The sequence below is a fragment of the Varroa destructor genome, unplaced genomic scaffold, assembly GCF_002443255.2.
Source record: "Varroa destructor unplaced genomic scaffold, Vdes_3.0 BEIS01000003.1, whole genome shotgun sequence".
NCBI lineage: Eukaryota > Metazoa > Arthropoda > Arachnida > Mesostigmata > Varroidae > Varroa > Varroa destructor.
In genome coordinates, this window is record NW_019211456.1 from 32,309,928 (window position 1) to 32,332,619 (window position 22,692).

At 42.9% G+C, this 22,692-nt stretch overlaps 1 protein-coding gene across 6 annotated transcripts in view; it reads right to left on the bottom strand.

Moving 5' to 3' along the window:
• LOC111246677 (protein Wnt-5b-like) overlaps nucleotides 1-22,692 on the bottom strand; it is a 105,940-nt gene that overhangs the window by 14,914 nt on the left and 68,334 nt on the right. For all 6 annotated transcript variants that reach the window (XM_022796667.2, XM_022796666.2, XM_022796663.2 and 3 more), the window contains 2 exons: nucleotides 4,927-5,219; nucleotides 7-187 (listed from right to left, as the gene is read on the bottom strand). In XM_022796667.2, coding sequence (XP_022652402.1) covers nucleotides 7-187; nucleotides 4,927-5,191 — 446 coding nt within the window. In that variant the 5' untranslated portion in view covers nucleotides 5,192-5,219. The remainder of the gene's footprint in view (nucleotides 1-6; nucleotides 188-4,926; nucleotides 5,220-22,692) is intronic.

Consider the following 22,692-nt stretch of genomic DNA (forward strand, 5'->3'; position numbering starts at 1 on the left):
CTTTACCTATATCCGTAGGCGATATTATCACCGCAGCCTCCCCATATCCACTCTTTGTGGAGGTTGTTTGGTCGCTCCTCGTTCGAGCAGCCACAGCTTCGTAGATTGCCATCTCTACAAGCGCGAGCTACTGTATGAACGACGCCAGCAGCTGCAATTGCGTGAGCAAATGCTGTTTCTTTGCTCCCTGAAACCGTAACAAAGATAGATTGGTTGGTAAATCACTTTTAGTCGTAATGGAAAATCACAATTGCAATCTGGTTTGCTCAACCGTCTATACGTAAATATTTCAATCTCATTTGTTTTTCAGAGTTCTTTATTTCGGTAAAAATGCCCGAGCGTGTGGACTAAAAGTTTCTGAAAAATCACTTAAGTTATGCTAGCTGATCGTCCTCTTACGGCAAGTAACTTGTAAAATATTGTGTGCAAGCGAATCTTATCAGTCTACCAATATGTATCGCAAGGCAAAAACACCCCAAAAGGAAATCCGATCACTTCCATTTAATTCTGCTTCAACCGGATGTATTATAAGGTTAACGATCAGGAGAAATCTCAATCCAATCTTTCGATAATGATAATCCCTTACTCAGTAGCGAGGCACGCAGGTAAATGTCAGATCAGCATACTTTCCATGAAGTCGAGCATACTCCACCACATTCGTATCATCCGTACTGCACAGCAGCGAGTTAGATCGTGAGGTCAGCTTCTTGAGGCTCCAGGCTTCGACTTCTCCGTGGCTCTGTTCATCTTGTCGGCTCACTAGTGCTCTGCGAACCCAGTTTCAACCGCCTCACATAGAAGATGAAGGAACCTACTTGTAATACTACTAGTGCTCGTAGCCACTAGCCGTCCCAAAGAGATTGGAGTTCCTCCAGCTTTCAGCCACCCCCTCTCTCCACGCCTCACAGTGACTCAGGAAAACTCGTCCTTACCCTCAACCCCCTCGGAGGCATCCTCGTCTGTGGCTTCCGCGTAGTATAAGAGGCATCTAAGGAGAGTGAGCAATGGTCTTCCCGTATCAGCGGAAGCGAGGCGTTGAGAAGTAGATGTCCTGCAAGACGGATCGGTGCGGTCAGCGGATTCACTGCTTGCGAGTCACAGCAGGATCGAGTGAGCGAGTGATGCTTGAAGTCAGAAACGACGAGAGAAAGGCCACAGAAAGTGCTTTGCCCGGTGAGTTCCTTGAAGAAATGAAGTGGAAGTGCCGCAAAACTGGTTGAGCGGTTCGCCTGCCATAGGCGAATGGTAGGGATGGACACAATCGGAGCATTACAGGACTGAATGGATATAGGGACAGAACCGGAGCAACTTCTGACAGGCGCGTTCTGTAAAACCGCTCAAGTCTCACTTCTGTGAGAGATTCACCTCGACGGTAGACTGCGGTAGTGACTTGCGAACAGTGAATTGGTTTGGTCCCGTTTTTATGGCACGGGAAGCCCATACAAACGGAAGGTGGAGCTGGTGGCGTTCTGGCTTCTCTGACAACGGCTTCGTTTAACGCTGCCTTAGAGGCATCAACGAGTGCCTCTCAACCCGCTGCATAGTAAACAACCGCTAAACAGTTACCTTTTTCGCCAGTGCCTCTAAAAAAAATACGATTGTGTGATGTCTCCATATATATATATATATATATATATATACATATGTATACCTTGAACCGCGTAATGTAACAGCAGCGCTTTCGAGCAGACAGGCCTCGCAGCATTACGACACGGGACATTCAACAGCGGTCGTAAGTGCCCAACCACAGCAATGATATGCAGCAGGTCATTCTAAGCAGACTAAATGAGTCCCGGAAACGTGAGGGACATATGGAAAGAAAGGAACAATTGAAATTTTGTCTCGCCGGTTGCCCCCTGCCGCTCCTAACTGAATAGAATATAGTCGACGAACAGGCCGAACGTCGTAGATGACATCCTACTTACATGTTTGTCACCCATGCATGGAATGTTTGGGAGAACAGGGCGGAGATGCCTCAGCCTAACAGAGCCATGTAAGGCCCAAAGAATGATCGTTCTAGCGGAAATGGAGCTCGTCCGGCTTGTTGCCGTTCCTGCTGATGCTATTGTCCGTTTCGCTATTTCAGTTGAGTTCGTCATTGCTGATAGTAATAGTGGTTTCACTTCCCATAGAATAACAGCACGTAACAATCATTTTGAATTATACCAGGTCTTCTTCCTAGCATTCCTAGAAATCGATGTTATTATCCGATAACAAACCAACAACTACGAAGTCGCTAGTCAAGCGTTTTCGCAGGGATATCCGAAGAAATCAATGACTTTTATACGTACAGTACAAAAAGGGGCTTTCTGGGAGCATACTCAGCAACAAAGGCTATCAGTTCATGAGACCGCTGAAAGCTCGATTTTGGAATTTCGAAGATTACTCTTTCTATTGTGAGCGTTGATGTGTTTGTCACAGTATGACTGCTACACGCGTCCCAGATCCCCTTCCACATGATGCGTTGGTATGAACTTCTTTTTGGTTTATCATAACATTTAAACTTCAGTCTTCCTATGATTTTTGGTCGTGCTTCTGTTGACCATGAGGGCGACACAGCCGCTGCTGTTGAGATGAACTCCATTATCCATTCGTATAGTCCAAGAGAATGTTACGATGGTCGTAGACCCATGCGAGCATTACAAATGAGGGCGGGGAGATTTACTCCTGATGTCGATCCCTTGCCCCTGAGTGACTCATCGACGTTACGAGTCGGGCCGCACTCCCAGCATGCCCGTAGATACACATGCTACTTGTCACAGGCTAGAGGCATTTTAATTCAAGGTAATAGCACGCATTGAGGATAAGTATATACATAATGGTACCCAAAATACGCTCGTATGCATAGGGAAGGCTCTTGCTTGGCCTCTGTGTCCTCTTCGAGAAAGTGAAAGAAGCGGCGGGAACTGTAGCAAAGGCACTAACCGAACTATTACACAAACATCTGCTTGCGGTTTAACAGCGCCCAGGAGCGTGCAGGCTGACTCATTTCAGTTGGGCAGATACGTACCGCATACTGTTGGCCGGTAGTAATACAACTACTAACTCAATCCGTTCTCCCACTGATGGGAGTTGATGGTGTATGTATGATAATCTTAAGTTAGCAGGCAGTTGGCCGCTCAACGCAGCTCAGAAGCCAGCCGGTTTGGAACTATGGGTAACGGGGAACCTTGAGCCGCATGGTTAACGCATCCCCATAGAAAAAGCTACCATTTGATCTGTGGCAATCGGAGCCTTTCATCGGGCCGGATCCCTTTGGTGGCATGGGTTTCATTTGGGGGTTGGAGGAAAAGTTGACTGTACCAACCATTTGGCTTCGGGGTAGTTTTCGGCAGGGTAGCTGCTTTAGCTGCTGCTGTGATACGGGGTGGCAATGATTTGCAAAGTCTGAGTCGATATCGGCCATTTAACAAACCTATGCAGGGTGGGCGCTGTATGGGTTGTCAAGCCATTATCTAATGACCTAGCCATTTAGAAGGCTTTGGTATAGTTATATCTAAACTTATCGCAGTCCCAAACCAGAATAAAATTGAATTATGATGTTAAACATTAACTTATGACAACGGGATATTTGGATACTTCCAATTGTGTTTATATTTTGTTTCGTGTATTAAAGTAACATATATATTATATGCTGCTAGAATTGTCAAGACACATTTAACAATTCTCACTATTGCCCGTAGGTACTCGCATACACTTCAATATTTATGCCTGTAATCAATATGCGTATACTGTCAGTCAAAACGCTCGTAACTATCACAACGCTACGCCATTAACAATGACAGTCCTAGGTATCATGCGAAGTGAAGTCTTGTACCGGGATTGAGGTCGAGGTCTATAGCACGGTGTTATACCGGATGTAAGAATGTGAACATCTAAAAATCCACTCAACCTCGCGCGCTGTCCCTGACTGCCTTTTATTTTTGCGACTGAAATAAGTTGGCCCTAGTAATACTATCGATAAGGGGGAGAATCTCGACGTTTTTGTAGACCAAAACTCTTTATGGTGTCCGGCTTATAGTGCTTGATCATGCCGCTTCAACAAGAGTCAGCCTCAGTACCTAGACGCTGTAGGCCCAATGCCGGCGAAAATAGATAGAAGCTCACATTGCGGGGGGTGGGGCATTCTTTGAGTCTACAATGCAATGATGTCATTCTCACGCGGGATCGCCGCCGGCGGTCTAACTAGACTATTTCATTCTGGGTCTGTTTTTTGCGCCGACTTGTCTTGTGGTGCTTCGGTTGCTTTTCATCACAAGTTCTCGATCCTTCCTATTTCTAACTCCCGCTGAATAGGCCTAGGTTCAATTCGAAACCTATTGAATAGCCGAATAGTCTTGGCTGCGACTAACATTAGGGTTGAGACTCAATAGGGAGTCAGCAGCAAGCCATCACCATATATGGTTCCTCGTAGAACTATTATTATTTTTGTTATTATTTGCCATGCTACGACGAGGGTAAATTTATGGGAAAGCTGAGAGATTTCTTAAGTGGCGTTAAGGTTATTCATTTACGGACGAACAGGTTTATCACTGTTATTATTGGTCAAAAGAGGCAATGCTCGCAGTCTGTAAAGCAAAACATACTAATAATTTCGAGTTCAATAAGCAATCTCCACAGAAAATGTACCAATGTTTCAAACGCCCTTGCACGGAACACAATACTACACGATAGCAGGTATGCACGCCGGACGGGCAAACAATTCCTAAACATGGCTGCACTCCTTGCTTAATGAATACACACTTCTCTTTTGGAATAAATAAAGGGGTCGTTTAAAGTTAAATATGGTAAACTCTTCATTCGCTAACTACGAGTAGCTCAATCAGATCCGACCCAGGCTAAAAGAGTAAACGTATCTACTGAAAATGCTAAATATATTTGTTACGATAATTTCAGTTCGAGAGGTACCCAAGCCACTTTGGTTACCTTGATTTAGGACAGGTCCAAGCACCGAGTCGTCATGGGTCGTTGAACAATTCCATTTCATATCTCGAAATTGGTATTGGCACTCCTCGATGCCCATAAGAGCGCCACGGCCCACGTGCGGCATGTGATCCTCGTAGAGCAAGCATAGTTTCGATTGACCTTTTGAGAGGCCTCTCAAGTCCTTACAGAATTCATCACGTGAATCCGGGGGTCCGAGGGGACCCCCGGGAGCTTCGCCTTGGTCCGATTGGTAGCCATTGTGCATCAAAACGTCTTGCTGAAAGCCCAAACTCCTGCAAAATTGTAATGAAAAACAATGATAGACCAAAGCTATTTGTTAACAACTTTCTTAATACCTATTTGCAGAACACGATAGTACTATGACAAGACCCATCTTGCTTCGATTACAGCATTCTCTATCATATTGCCATTCTGTACTTAGACAGGCCGTTTAGGCTCAATTGTGAAGTATTGCTTGTCTCAAATGATTTTCACGTACCTCTATGACTGGGGAGAATATAATGTCAATTGCCCTGTACCACCCACTTCGTAAGATAAATTCGGTATGTACGCACTATACTGTTGTTAATTGTTATTTTTAATTACTCATGACATGAATAGGTAAAATAATTCCTCATCAATATGAGCAATATATTGTAAATATTATAGTGTACTATCGAGCCTTTTACTTCTCTGGACATCCACATTTACTTTATGCGCGGATTTGTTGCCAACTGCTACTCCGCTGTGATTATATATAGACGCGTGATCCCTTCCCCATAGACTGAACTACATCAACAAGTCATATATCCACTTTGCCTAATTGCGGAGATACAAAGATGCGGCGGCCTCCCTAGATTCCGTTGATTTTCCCTGTTCTACATTGATATCTCATCACATAAGCGGGGTCATAAAATCAGCTGACTAAATTAAGCCTATTCAAGCCTGGGTACTTTGTCAAGGATCCGTTCAACAACAGAGCAAGTGAGTGACCTCAAATTCGCATCATATTACGAACGTGTACGCGGGGCCACCTCGACACTCCGCTAATACTGCATCTCTCTTATCATGAGGAAGAGTACAAGGAGGCACCTCGCCTAAGAAGTACCGCCAAAGGATCGACAGCTGCATATGAACTCCAGCTTTATCCCAACCATAATAATAGTCTGCTTGACTGATTTTGATGTCCGAATATGTCTCTGAACCAGTGGCCGACAACTACTACCCAATGTATACCTCCAAGTCGCATGCGCACGACAGAAGTGCTATCGTTATGGTTGTCGTTGTTACCTAGCCACGCAGAACAATGGCTAATACCCCCCGCAGTAATCCCAGCTGATACACTCCAGCAGTAATCTAATTAACTCAAAATGACGGTTTTCACTGTCCACCCTCACTCCGCTCCTCGTGAGTCTTTACCACAATCCTCCGACAAAGCTCGTAAGCCGGATCGGTCTGCGACGATGGGTGTAATGCGAGGGACGAGATTTCGACTTCGACAAGGAGCTTGAAAATTCTTCTACAGTTCTTGCGTCCCAGGTCTCCTGATGCCTATCCTTTCCTCGTTTTACTTTGTCTGTGTATGATTTCCACTTCTTCAAGCGACATTCAGTTCATTTACAGTCAACCCTCTTCTATAGCAGCTGCTCTGTTAATCAGAGGCGCATACCTGTATTGACGCTTTTTCTTAATGCTTACACAATCCCAACACAGACTATCCCCAACGCCAATATTTATTAACCCATCACTATCCTATACGTAAACGTTGATGTCTGCAGACTGACTTGGTGGTGTGTTAGCAAAGCAAAGTAGGAGCCATGTTATCGATTCAGGGCAATGACTTTAATCGCAAACTAGTTCGTTTTGAGTGGGCCATTCTAACTGATCGCAACTAACTTCTAAGTAACTAAAAATAACTAACTAAGAATAGAGAGAGAGAGAGAGAGAGAGAGAGAGAGAGAGGGAGAGGGAGACGAAAATGTCTTTCTAGCAGATGTTGAACCGGTTGTTGCTTGTGTATATGTGATAGTATGCGACTTCTATGTAGCGTGAGGTAGGTTAGCTCGGAAATAGGTTTTAAGTATGCTAGGTGACGTCAACTAGTACACCGTAGTTGCGTAAGTTGAAACTAAGAGACCTCCAAGCCAAATGTGGGCGGCTGACTGCAAGCAGGACAGAGCATTTTCAAGTGCGCGTTTTCATTTCCAGCTTGACGAACTCTGGAATCAGTAGGTGGTTGAGTAAAGGGTTTTTTCTTCGGCAATTACTTTGAAGAACCATCCGAAGTACCAGTATTGGTAATAGTTCCTGTCTAGACGCGACCCTAAGCCTTTTCTTTGAACCTTTCTTTGAACGAGTTGCCCACCCTCGTTGATTACTAACGTCCATATAACGCGATGTATGAACCCTCCGTAACACCGAAACGAGGCTTCTGAATCTAACTAGGGTTTTTGCAATTTTCAAATAGACAACCTCAGTCGGCAGTAACCATTTAACTTCGTAAAGCTTGAAGGTATGCTTTTGCAGTCCAAGTCGTTTACTATTACTTTAACTCGGTAATCCCACTGATCAAAAGTCAACAGCCGAGTAACCTACACACACACTTACAAGGCCACTAGATCGTCCGTTTGGTTGAAATGAACTACACTCGGCTGTCTTCGTTTTGTGCCGAAGTGGTCGAATAAAGCAGGATAAGTGCTGCAAGTGGACTCAATAATACAAGAGCCCTTGAACTTCTTGTTCCTACCGGATCTTTCGAGAGCCTGAAGTGGCGGCAGTATCAATAAAGGTCGGTCATATTTCGGCCTTTCTTTTCTCTATCGTGATCGAAACAGCGATTCGAATCGGCGATACAATTTGAGCACACGATTTCCGCGTAGACTTAATTATTTTGGATAAAGATTCTTGAATGCATTTTCCACTGAGTAAAAACAGCGAAATGGATATTTCGTTGCCTCATTTGGGCATAAGCACAGAACTAATAGATCTCTGCCTATTTGCGCGCCAAAATTCAAAATTCGAAATCAAAATGATAGCGGTGCAAAAGTGGCCTCGTAGGTTAAATATAAAAACATTGTGGGCAATCAACCCGTATAAACGCAAGTTTGTCGTAAAATAGAAAATATCTTCCCGTAATCAGAAATATCAGGTATAGTTGTTGGAATTCGGCGACAAATATTACTAATAATAGATTCACAGGTTCAGCAAAAAAAAAAAAAAAAAAAATAGAAAATGAAAACTAAAGAATAAGTGAAACGTGAATTTAGCCAAAGTTGTGACGGTTGTGAGTCAACTAATACTGAAAATGTACAACAGAAGCAAAAGAGATAGAAGTCCTAGGAGAGTTGTCTAATGAACAACAAAAAACAACGAGGAACTCATAACCTCGTATACTCTTGCCGGGCGGAGCAGGCGACGTTGCTAGATATTTTAATTTCTATCAGAAATTCTACTCTGCTGAAGTCTGGTGAAAACAACCACACTTAAGAACTGGTCCAAGAGAATGATTTATCCACTCAATACGGTGTTTTCCCTTTATTAGCCTATAATAATTAAAAAAAAACGCTAACGATTTGTCTGGCACTAAGAGCAAAATCACGAAATAGAAAAACCAGAACAATGATTATCGTCCCGCCTGTTTTAAGCGGATGCAGACACGAAGGGCGGATAGAGTTTAGACAACCCAATCTACATAATTGTGCGTTCATTTGCTCATAGCAATCACGCTACACGCGATAGGGCCGCAGGAAGACGCTTTAAACGCGTTCTAATAACAGTACAAATACAACCAGAACATTGCAAGGTTGGCCATAAAAGTCTTAGTGCAGTATGATAGGAGGAGGGGGTCCGTTGTTTTAAGTCTGTGGATAAATTAGAGCTTAATCTGCCTTCAATTCGTGCCGGTGAGGCTCTGAGGGCTCAGCAGCCAGCAGTTGCTGCTGTTCAAATCTCTATAGACACGGTATATCATACAGCAGCTGCCGCTTAATCCCATCCGAAATATGAAATCCACAGTTACACACAATTCACACATAACGGAACAGCATGTTCAATTCAGACTGTACACAGTGTCACACCATTTACGTGTGTCGAACGGATTCAAGACTGCCGTGCTGGGGTTTGCCGCTGCCTCTCACATCATCAGATGATAGTTATTCATGATGTAAAACGCTTACGTAAATAGATTGGGATATTTTTTGTTATCCAGCAATTTTTTTTCGACGCAAATGTACATCGCTACGATTCGGCAGATCTCCTTAGATATCTGATGTGTGGCACTTCTTTTCATCCTGTAGCTTCGTAGTCCTACTTCAAATAGCCTAAAAGGTCTGAAGACTCTTCGTCTGGCAGCCTATAGCGAACGAAAAATAAAGGTAACAAGAAGAAAAGTATTGGACGTCATCGGCCTTCGTTCACTTGTATATAATACGATATACAAGTTATTCGTTTGTCGTACCCGTCTATAATATTGTAGATCAACCTCAGTACAATCTATATGGCGCATGCGATGTGCCCTGTTTTGGTACTAAGCTAGTCATAACAATCATTTAGTTGATTCTTGGATTGTTTGGTGTTCTGCGTGTGTACGATTTCACCTAAAGCCACCAAAGGTCAGTTGTGCTACGAGCGAACGCACAGTATTTATAGGCACGTATTGCGTGCGCTATACATACGACGTTTTTGTAAGCAGCGTTTCGGGTTTTGTTTGATTATGCTGTTGCCTAATCGGGATGTTTACCCTGCATTTGAATTATTATCCCGCACCAACTTGCCAGCCACTGACCGCTTCTTATTCGTCTGTACTTCTTCAATTCGATTCTCTCAGTTTGATCAATTGATCGAAGGTCTTCGATTCTATTTTCTTTTGATGTCTTCCCCCTTTACGGTTGATGCTTTGAGCTGGTACCCGAAGTTGCCGACCGAAGCCATCATCGCCGCATCAAGCTTCACAATAACAATGACTGTGTGAAGTAGTCGCACTACAGTTTCGTCTGAGTGAGCTCGGATACGCAGTAAATTTATGAATTGTTGAGAAGTCCCTTGATGCCTCTTCGATCTGATGCAGTCGAAGCTCAAAGGCTATGTACGCTAGAGGCAATGACAGCTACCAACACCACTATGAAAATCATCAACATCGACGTTTGCAGCAGCCATTGTAGAACTACATTTCCTGAAGGACCATAATGGTAGAAAGTTTCTGTACGCATAAGGACACATAGACAGCGAATCGCTTTTGCATCATGCGCACACAAACCGCCAGACACCAGTTCGTTTACCTGCAGGTGGGAAATTATCTACCATGGCCCACTGTTGACCCCTGTAGTGGGCATTGTCTGACGCACGTTCTTATTTTCGATATTGTCTTTATTATCCCTCTATAATTTAATTTCCCTCCGTGCCCCTCGTGTCTTCCCAGAAAAAAACTATGCTATGTTCTTTCCTGTTTTCTTTCATTTCACTGCTGCTAAACGAAGTGGGTCGAGCAGGGGATAGGTTGCCCAGGAGCGGGTTTCCTTGCTGCCTAAAGGCGCGAACAGTTCAAGAAGGAGGAGGAGTAGAAGGAGTTTGCGTTAGGAGAAGTTGAAGGACGGCAACCGTTTTCGTAGTTGAACTCGACTGATGTTGTTCGTCGCACCGATGTTACAACGATGGCGGCAATGAAGATCAAAAGGAAGAAAAAGAATCTGAAGAAGATCAAAGCGCAAGCCGCTTTGAGCTTCTTAGGGCCTCCCGTTCCTCAACAGGCAGCAGATCAGCGAAGATCGGAAAAAGCAGAAGCGCACTATGAAGCCACAGAATGGCTACCGCTGATGCCGTCGTCGTCTTCACAATGACGACTATCATCATCACAACGCGACCAAACAACTCTTCGCGAGTTTTGGTCGCAACTGCGGCGGCAACAACAACAGTTTGTCGTCGACGGCAGCGACGAGGTACGGTTGAGAATTGAAGAAGGGCAAAGATGCTGCGCTCCTATGCACTACCGAAGCCGCTGCCGTAGCCAAAATTGCGTCAAGGGCACATATCCCCAAAAGAAGGTGCATCGAGCTGAAGCTCAGGTGGATCATGCGAGCTATGGCTAAGATGTCGTCGTCGTCGTCGTCGCCTAGTGGCAACGGCTTAAATGATATCTCACTCAGCACGATAAGGATGACCCATTTTGCCGCTGTTTAGTGCTGGAACACACGAAGTCTAACCGGTCGTCTTCATCTTGTTGTCTCTCTACATGGATAGGTTTAGAAGGATCCAGGAGAACGTAATGAGTAAATGTATTACGTATATATTGCGGTAAGTAAGGTTCATTCGATGTTCGAGTCGATACAATGTCATTGTAAAAAATTTAAACGGTGGCGCGACGGCTGAACAATTTCAGCTTACACAAAAATTGATGACTTCCTTCATGAAAAATTGATAGAAATAAGCAGTGCGGTAATAAATAGAGCCCACCATAAGGATGCAGTCCTGTCATGTAGATCTCATTAAATCTACCCGGAAATAGTACTATATAGTATTTCAGCATATTTACTACCTTGGCTGGCAAAACTTCTTTCGCTATATTACCGGCCGTTCAGCTTTTTATATCACCTAAGTGTATACCTAAGTCGACCTCGTTTACTAAGTGTACGCATGTTAGAATTTTCACATGCGTTGTAACACGCTTCATCCTGCCTCCCTTATGTGATGCTGGCAGCTAGGTGTCAGTATAGTAATGACACCGGGCTCTGTCAGCCCCTTTGTCGCTGGCATTAGCCGAGAATGTATATTAGCAAATACGCCAGATACCTATATTCTTCCCATGTACTTCGGTACCACAACTAATTCGCTTTCGAACTAGTACCCCTACGAATTTTAGCCCAAATTATCGAAGATTGGGCGCCTATGTTATACTGAACACCGTGGGGACATTCCGATCATCTTTGTCTTGTCTAAATACAAATAAGCGGCAGCGTCAATCTGGGCCAATGGAACCCAAAAGAAATTTGTCTGCCTCTTAAACCGGCGACTTTGTACTTCTTTTGTAGTGAACATAGGAAAAATTAGATGTAAAGCATCTGTACTCAAGCAAAGTCGCCGACGACGCGTGTGCGCACAAGTGGCCGCTTGCAGAATGTTAGATGAACGAGAAATGACATATTACTGTCACAGGTAGCGCCGTGGACTAAGAGTGGTCGACGAAGACACCTATTCGATTGAGTGATGATGACTCATGGTGTTGGCTTTCTAACTCGAAAGTAGCATCTTCGATTCGAGCTGTGTGTTGATACGAACCTACAATATGTACCGGAGATGTATCGATTCAAATTAACCGGGCCGTCCGCCTATCTAACCTCATATAGAAACAATTGTGGCTCTGCAAATCGTTGAATGCGATGCTAGCGCCACAAATATCCTGGATGGCAGCAGCTCGCCCATATATTATATAGGTAATTTCTATATGGTGATAAGCAGGTTGAATGGTAATATTCGATTCGTTACTGGAAAAACACTTACCCCTGGAGCAGGGCGCGTACACCTAATGGGCCTTCTACCCTGTTGCTAACCTATTTAATCTCAACGTTTATCAGAATCGTCATAGTGGAATTACGCGTCTGTTTGAGAAAACATTTGTCCATAGATGAAGAAATTGATGATTTTACGCCATTAACATTTGTGAACATCTAACGAGCAAATTATATGGTTGTCGATGGTAATAATAATGGTCTAGTAATGCATCGTGGCATAATTTCACCATAGAACCGGCGGTTCGTTTATCTCTGCTTACAGCCGTGAGCTGAATCAGAATCTATCTCGGAAACCGGCATTTTTCTCTCGATTCTAATGGCTATAGATTACTTCTCTGGACGCCACCAGGAATCACGTGAGAAAAGCGGTCTGTGCATATTTTTGGTATGACGAAACGAATCGGCGGTTATACTTTGACTGTTAGCATTTGATGTTTTACGCTCGTACATTATTATCCTGACAGCTGATGTTTATGAAGCGTGAAAACCTCAAAGGCCAGCCGACCACCAGTCTCGAATTCACTATGGACTATTCACTGGTTCATTAATATGCCTTTTATTGTATGGGAGCGCGAGCGATTGTCATAGCAGGTCGCAACGAAAAGAGTGAGATATAGCAATGAATCCACCCGTACTAACAGTAATAAGGTTACGACGATGGCGAAACGAAGACGGTATTAGTTCATCTCGACCACACGGAGGCACCTCACAGCGTGGACAACGACGACTGAAAGCCGACAAGAAGGTTAGAAGTTAGGCTAAATAATAGGCGATTGTGCCACAAGCACTACTTCTCCACGAGCCTGAGTGGAGATTGCTATTGCAGGGAAGCGAAGATCGGCCGCAGCCGATGGGCAGCATATTTGGCTACATACGTTTTAGTCACACGGAAAAGACATGGACTGATCCGTATTTCTAGTATACCAGTGCTGTTGGGGGCTAATAAATGCTGTAGGTTATCTGCGGGTAGGCGACTCGATCCGGCTTCCACAGCTGTTCTAGGTTACGGCCCCAATTTACTTCCTGAACTGATCTTCGCCAAACCTCCCGCTGCAACAACGGGTGTCACTGGGTCTCGACGGTCATCAAACAAACGGCAGCCAGACACCACGTTGGTCAAGATATTAGCAGATAAATCGTTGAGTCTTCACGAAAGAAAGCACACCCACCAAGCGATCTGACTTTACGCATTCACCGATGACGAGGCGTTCGAATCGGGGGGTCTAGTTTACTTGAATAGTCTTAACTGTTTGCAAAGACTAGCGAGTTACAGAGAGCACAGGGTCGAAATGGTGTAACGTCAAAATTTTATTAGCGACAAGTAAGTCTCATCCGGCTGTCGGCGTCGCCGCCGCCGCCGCCGCGGCAGTATGAGAATCTCTGTTGACCAAGTGTATAAGGCGGGGGTGCGTCGGCTGGTTGAAACAGACATTACGATTTTAACAACGACGAACGACTGTAGGGCTTACTACTGACGATCGCTGGCCAGCTATTCCAGTCTTTATTTTGCAGCTTCAACCAATCGTAGGGTATTCGCATATTATAATCCTATTGATGGTTCTCTTGTATTTATTTAGCAATGGTTATGTCTGCTTCTCGGTTGTTTATTGACCTGTGTATAGCTCTGCTGCTCTGGCACTCGTTCATTGTATGTGCTCAGCTGAGGACGTAGAGATCAGCGAGGAGAGTTTATATTGCTAGATTGACGGTGCACCGCGTTTTGCGCGTCGAGCTGCTCCAAAACCTTTTAGGAAAATGTGCGTCTATCGTCAGTAAACGAGTGTTCCCTCATAGATCGCAAATTCATTTATTTGAAGGAGCTTGAAAGATATCGTCTGTTGCATCTGTGATACGACGCATACTTTTGTAGCTATTAGAAATACTTCCAGCGTACGATGCACGTATTTCCGCCGACTATCAATCCGTAATTTACGTTGGTATTAATAGAGATAAGCATATAAGGTCATGTTATAGATTAGAAATGCTAGAGTAATAACTATTAGCCGGAAGGTCAGTTGATTTGTAGTGATGTACGACGATCGTAGCGCAAATATCGCAGCGCATACGGCGATATCACCGTTACTAGAAGAAAAATAATAGTAAAACTAACTGAAAAGGTATCGTCATAAAAAGACCACGAAGTTAGTGCACGAGGTGCCTTTTGTGGGGGCTGTTTACGGAAATGGGTCAGTTTAGCTTAACCTAAGTGAAGCGGCCACTGCGCCAATTTGATTTTTGTCGCTCATATGACCCCTGATGCTGTTGCTACCGCTGTAACAGCCTTTAATTCGCTTATCATCCTCCTATCCCATATGCTAAATGTTAGAATTGCCCTTATCTATATTTCCACTTGATAAAAACTGCCAGTAGAATGTTTGGCCTGTTTAATTGTTGAATCAAACTTAGAACTTTAACAGCAGCCATATTTGTTTTAAATTGGTTCAGTGATCGATATCTCTCAGTTTACGTACCTAGCAGAATCTAGCAGCCGAAAACAACATCATGCGTTAGCACTCCCTTTTCGTTACTAGCTCGTTAAATTTAGGTGCCCACAAACAATGTCGCCTGTAAAATATCAGAACGATTTACAAAATTCGATACTCAGTTTGTACAGGCTTATTTTGCCCTTGACTCTGTTGATCTCAGACTACCGTTAACGTATATTTCTAACAAAATACGTAACTTCGACGAAATCTAATGATGACGTAGAAGACGTATGTACTCCGCATATATAGATAGTACATCGCCTAACCATTTGATAGACAGTGTGCTTTTCAGACAGCAAGAGACAAGCTCGCTGGTACGATGTAAAAACATTAATAACACTGTATGTTAGCGTTCATATGGTACTAGTCCGATAGGAAAAAATGAAATTCTCGCACTATGTGTGCGTGTCTTTGTCTTAGCGATTAGAAAAGTAGCGATTGTCCACTCATCAGCCAGGCATAGCTAAGGCATACACCCTTTGTCTATTATTGTCAAGTCCTTTTCGGAGCGACGAACAGGATTGCTTGTGGTCCGGTGTTATTACATTGTTGACATCGGCACAGTTTGATGGTCTCATGGCAGAAAACGCGATCTTGCTACGAACGATCTTAAATAACTATCATATATAAAACACCCGTTTACCCCGTTTCGTGCGAGCAACTGGCAGCCATATTAACGGAAGTCCTGGGTCTGGGTGATCACGTCATGGTTAATGAAAAAAAAAGCTAAATCTGAACAACGGGCGCCCTGTTTGTGGGTTTGCTATCGATTGGAAAAACAAACGATATTTACATCAAGGAAGAAACAATTAAACAGAACATAGCATAGTTCTGCCAGCAACAAAACACATGTATTAACCAATTTACAAGGCCTTTAGGGCGAAGCAGCTAAAGATTATCTCTGAGGAAGATGAGTTTGTTTTCCTTAGATTTGTTTCTGATTGGCGTTAACTAACAACAACTGCAGTCGTACCTGCGTATCCATCTTAGTTTAAGCTTTACCCCCTACCAAGAGATAAATCATGTTCTTTACGTTTCGACCGGGTTAATAAAACGGGGTGGGTAGGTTTTCATATATGAGCTCTGTTTTATGTCCGGTGATTAAAATCGAAAAAGGCCTCCGATATTTCGTTTTTAGAAGCACGAATCAGCGTCGTAAGCAGAAACTTTCTCTACTCGACTGTCGAATCACCTGGGTAATAGCTAACACTTACTCGATCGCCGAAGGCTTTACGTGGCAGCTATTTTGGCAGAAATCGATGTGACATTACCACATCATTACGTACAGATGGAACAACAAAGACAAACCAAATAGAGCGAAACGGATAGGTGTACGGGCCGTAACTGCGTTCATACAATTGTCCAGTCGAATGAGAGGGTCGCAATAGCGGTGATAACTCGTAATGAGATTTCCTTTACCATAGTATTATTTGTATTACTACGAATTATTCACTACTAATCGCATGATTATCACTTTTTTCTTTGAGAGAGAGAGAGAGAGTGAGAGAGAGAGAGAGAGAGAGAGAGAGAGAGAGAGAGAGAGAGAGGGGGGGGGGACTCGGCGTGCTGAAGAAACAACAAAAATCGTGATCAACAGTGGCGGTAGTAACTGGACGCGATGATGATCGTAGCAGTGATAATAAGATGTTTTTACATAAATTTGAATATTCGCTTTGGTTACTCGTCGGTTGTTCCTTGTCGTTGTCTTCAATCAGTCCCAACCCAGGTGTAAGCCAAATAACGCATTCTGGCCAACTTCAGCTTCGTGCGACAATTTGCCCATGCTATTTCTATTGCGAATCACTCGGATGTTGCAGATTAAGTGACGACGCCCGTGGTCAGAATTTGGATTCAAATCACAGACGCCGTTGGATCGTTTACTCTTTGAACTATGTTTTTGCACAACAGCAGTGTCGGCATTTTTGCTGCTGTTTATGCTGCCGCTTCTACTGCCTATTCGATAATGACCATCATCGGTCTCAGCGGCTGTATTCACGGACACATTTAACAGTCCATTCCCTTGTGTCTGTACATATATTGTCCGTACATTTGCTACAGTCACGTACGGTAAAGCGTGTTACACGAACGGTTATCGGTGCTTTCGATAGATAGATTAGATTAGATAGATTATCTAATCTATCTAATAAGATCTACCTAAGATAGGATAGAAAGATAGATAGGATAGATAGATTGATAGATACATAGATAGATACGTACATAGATAGATAGATACATAGATAGATAGATACGTACATAGATAGATAGATAGATACATAGATAGATAGATACATACATACATACATAGATAGATAGGTGCATCCCGAACGTGTATGTACGAGAGTTTGGCAAATCCATGCGCGACGTCTCTGCGATCGAAATGATCTCACAATGCTCATGCTGACGATGACGATTTTAGCCGCGTCAAGCGTATATCGTGGATGTAAGCACGTCGGTGCATACAGCAAATCTCTCGAATACAAAGTGGCGTCATTGTAGCTTGCATTAGACGTACGCTAGAGGTCGTTCAGGCAAGCCCAAATATACTACTTTACGCTTGACTTTTTGCGGTACGGTTGAAGGCGGATCGTGAATACTTCAGCTGTTATCGTTGTTGCTTTAGCTTGGCTTAGGCTGAGATGGAATTAACCGTTTTTTGTTTGCGTCCAATTTTTCATTGGTAAATTTTACGTTTCTTTAGCTTACGTACCGTTTGCTCACTATCTCAGGTGATTTTAGCACATGCAATGCCAAAAATGCATAGAAAACATTAAGCAATAACGCAAAACTTTATTAAGTAGTAAGTGTCATTTTTTCCCCGATTGAATTGCATTAACTTCACAGAGTAATCTCGTTTGCAATGTTAGCGACAATATTCCCTACCTACATTTCTGCCAGTAAGTGGTTCCCACGTTCTAATATTTGGGTGTTTGTTCACTGGGATTTGGCAGTACAGTAGATGCGAGGGCGATAATTGTAGTTTACCGGAACACTACTGAAAACAAGAGCGAAGAGCCAGAACACTGCTTGTGGGTAATAATATCAGTAAAAATCAGTTTGCAGCTAATGATATTATATTCTAGGCTAGAAATCGTTATGGCCGAGTCCTATTGACCTGGCCATAGCAACCTTGCAGGCACTGTGAACAGCGCAGAGCAGCGTTGGCATAAGGCAGATCACAAATAGTTAACATACCCTTACTTCCAAAAAACCACTTCACAAGCGAACATTATATTATTGATAACAATAACTGATGACAAAGGAGCCGAAATTCCATTCAGGGAATGTATCACAACGTACTTCTTATATGTTCTTCGATAATTCTTTACGAACTCCCAAGAGCGGGCGGGGGCTCTAGTGATAGGACGAAGAGGGCGCGAATGGGTGCGAAAAAGGTATGGAAGGTTTTTGTCACGTCGTTAGCTGTTGCTGGTCCTCATGGGCTGATATTTACCACTATGCACTACAGTTTACATGGTGACGATTACTAGCCTACTCGGATAGCTGTTAGAATCATAGAAATTAATAATAGCACTTGTCTATTTTTAAAAAGTCTGTTCTCGCTCTAACAGTTGGACAGACGTACAGATAGGCAGGCAGGCAGGCAGGCAGGCCTCGATACGAGGCGAGGCGCAGTAAGCGTGTTGCAAAGGTATCATTATTTCACAATTCCACCATGATACCCCTCTGGGAGAAGTTTAGGCGACACATTTTAGACCACTAAGTGACCAGCGGTCGAAAAATAAAAACGTGTAGGCTAATCGAAGTGAATGTTAGTCTTTATTAAGGTACGACCATCGTTTTGTTGCCTGGTAGTGTGTGTTTTCACACAGATCGGGCTTATCACAACCACATAATGAAATTCATAATAAAAAAAAAAACAATGTTTAAACGGTTCAGGGGCTCAGTACTATGTTGGCCTCACGTTGCACAGGCATATTTTACATATGCTCCTGGCACGGGTTCGGAAAGGTAGGGAAATCTGGCGTACGATTGATATTTCGACTTTGACGGGGCAACTATTCGGTGATCGAACAAAGTACAACGGGCTAAAACTTTATGAGACATTTGTCGATATCAGATGTGAGTTTGTGAAAAAAACACAGCTTTTATATCAATGTGTATCTCTCTGGGTTTTTCAGCTCAACCAACGCTCATATTATACCATGGCTCTTGAAGTACTGAAGCGTCGTCTTGAAGCTCAACTGCTTTATCTGATTAGTTCATCTAGCGGTGTTGGGGATTAGAGCCAGCAAGATATAAAACCCGCAGTGAGGCGCTAGTTTTTGTAGGTTTAGGGAGAAAATGCCGTAATAACGCACGGGTACGAAAAAAGCTTTGATCATATCTATAAGACCCACGGCAAGCTATTGATGTAATATTGAGATAATACTGAATGAAGACAGGGATGTCAAACAGCTAGAAAATGCTGCTTTGAAATAGTAGTCCAAAACAATTAAGTTTTTTTTTTTTGTCCAGCAGTTTACTAGTAAAAATCTAGGTTTTCGTATTAACTTCGTACATTTATGCGTTCGGCTCATAAAAACGAGTGCATATAAATTGTTTGGGAAAATTAATTTATTCGTCCATTCATTTTCTGGAAAACGTTTTTATTTTATGGTTTCGTAATCGGACGTTTGTTTCCTTGACAAAAATACTTTTTCCTTGAAAATTACGCGCAGTAGAGTATTGTTATATTCGAAGGCAAGATGAGCTGTAGCAAATGACACTTCGCTTCAGAAACAAACGACTGTGAGGAAAAAACCATCAAGTAAGACCCTATTTTGACGAGCCTCACATAATATCGGCGGTCATCTTCCATCTCATCGAAATTGCTCAGTCGATGACAGATTTTAGGCCTGAGTAGTAGCTAATAGCAACTGTTCCCATTAATATAATGTTCAGGCCCCATTAATGTATAAAAACTTCGTCCTGCAATCGCCCCCTACAAAATTTTACACCACATCTATCACCAGGCAGGTAACTAACGTCATACTCCGTGGATTGCAGTCATTCGATGGTTAAACGCTTTGACAGCAGTTATCGATTTGGCGAACAACGAGACCCCGATGGATGATCGCGGTCCAGAAGTTACGAGGATAGATTTGATGGCTTATACTGTTTATCAAAAAAGTTCAATTATTTCGCCGTATGAGCTCTGAGAAGCTTTGGCTTTATCAAAAAGTAATCTAGCTCGATATTTGCGTAGCCTTTGTGATCCATTTCATTATAATCCAGCTGAAAAACAGGACCAGAAAGGGCCTAGTTTAATCGTCTTGAAGAGCGAAAGATGAAGGAAGTACAATTGACGGTCTTGTACGAAAAAAAAAACGTGTTGCAGTGTAAAAGAACACCAGAAAGGTATAACAACTTGAATACGTACGTAGCAAAGTTTGGAAAAATTTGTTGTTTCATGATAGTAAGTGTCAGCATGAATGGCGGCCTGTAGTTTGTTGTCCTTCTTCCATACTCGTTACGTATATTTGGATAAGTCGCGATGAATGTGTATGCACATACAATAGCTACGTACACACATCGATAGCTCGATGCTATCTCGAGGCACTTTCGATAGACGCAGCAGAGATGAAATAAAAATTAGTACTGTTTGTACCCGTCGACATCATTAAGGGCCGCTTGCTTGCCAGAGACGCTTGCGTTTATTTGATCGGTATCATTAAGACACACGACGTATTATCGTCATTACTGAAAATCTGTTTATTAATCAAAGTGCTCAAAATTGAAACGTCTACTACTACTAGGTCTCTACCTATGACATGACCTCCCTGTCATAATGATACATTCGGCAGCGGCATATGACAGCTTCGATCTATAGGATGCCTAAAGGTTTCCGTATACGTGTCTCGTATCGGTATGTTTTACTTTTCAAAGCAATCTGCGATGGCCACTTATTTTTCTAAATACGACAGAAAAAGCCAAGCGATGCGGAGCAGTTGTTATCATAGTATATAATAGATGCAAAACTAGTTCTTCCTCGTCATCACATCTCATAGCCCTTTTTGTTTATATAAATAGATATACACATATGTGTTATCCGACAATAGAATCAATTGTAGTCTACGTCAATGTACACTGATTACGCGTACACTTTGTTTGCGTACTAGGTTTTTTTTTTTTTAAAAAATCCTTTTCCAATTCAACAGTAACTTCGCATATTAGTAGAAACCATTGATCGAATTTCTTATCAGGGCATTTCAACGATACGATAACAACTACACAACATTGAATATTTACAAGACTTTGCAACAAATCACAGGTAATGGCAATCTATTATCTATGAACGCCGACTTGTATATAAACGTTAATATATATATATATATGTATTGTTCTCTTCTAATGGATGTTAGAATGCGTACAACGAGCACAGAAGTCTGTGAGAGTAAATGTGTTTTCAGCTTCCGCACGCATCATTTGACTGTGTCTTTTTGCGGTTTTTTGTGTTAGGGAAGACCAATCGAAGCACTGGCAAATACTGAAGACTCCATTCCATTACTATCCAACAGACCGCTTGTGGCATATTGACTGTTGTACTACGATGGCGGTCTCCAAGCGATGGATCCTTATATAAGATTAGAATTCTACATGTAGTTACTGTGAGACGCGTATATTACTTGACTCTGATCATTTACTGAAGAATCGAAGATTGAGATAGAAAGGGAGCAAATTGTTAGGCATGACCATTCTTTTCTTCGATGGTCCAAATGCCGTCAAACGCTGGCGAAGACGCAACGTCAAGAAACTAATTCAATCTAGAGCGAAGACCCACTTAAAGGACGTCGTTGTCGCGATGTTCGACTGCACCGCAGACCAGAGGGCACTAGCTGCCAAGGGTGTATACGTCATCTCATTATAATCAACTAGACTATAAGCAAAAATTTTTCATTATAAAAATAATATCGAAGCGAAAGAAAACGTGGCACAGTCATGAACTAAAAGCAAGATATCAGAAAGCCAAGGAATACTCAATGACCCGAGACTGAAATGCCCATCTTGTTAAGGGATGTGTTAGCATGATAACGCACATAGACCGCACTGGTGCAATAAGAACCCTTTAGGGAACTTGAACCGGAGTGTTTCTAACGTTTTAACTTCATGCGCCATAACACTGCTATAATCCGCATGTCACTTTATAGCTCTACCCGGTTTCCGAATAGCTTCAGCGACTCCGAACAGCCGTATCGAACTGCTCCTTCGTTTCGCATCGACTGAATCGTAATGAATACAAGGAATAAAATCCAACAACAATAAAAATTGCTATGACAAAAGCCATTGTGCCAAAAAGAATCGAGTACCCAGAAGAAGTAAGGAAGTGCCACATCAAGGACCAAGCCAAGGTTCAGGAATACACTGTTGTAGAACTCGACGGAGAACCGTGGGACAGAAGCTGTTTCGTCGCAGCACGCTGGGCCAACAGGGGCACCTCAGGGTGTCGACTAAGGCACTACTGCAGCCCCTGATGCCGTACGTCAACGTTGCTGAGAATAGGTTAGTGCTCTCATATGAAAGTCGACGGTACGCACGACTTTGTGTAGCTAAACTCCCGACCGTCAACAATGATAGTTTCAAGGAAGAGCAAGTAACCTAGCGTCCAAAAGTTTTGCGCCAGGCACACAGGTGCCGGCTAGATTACGATTCGTTCTCATTAAAGATTTCAATACAAAAATGGGGGTTCTCAAATGAGTACAATAAAAAATATTTACCCTTTCTGCTCTTTTCCCTTTGTCGGGTCCATCATATTGTGGACTATTGATCCCAATGCTCGC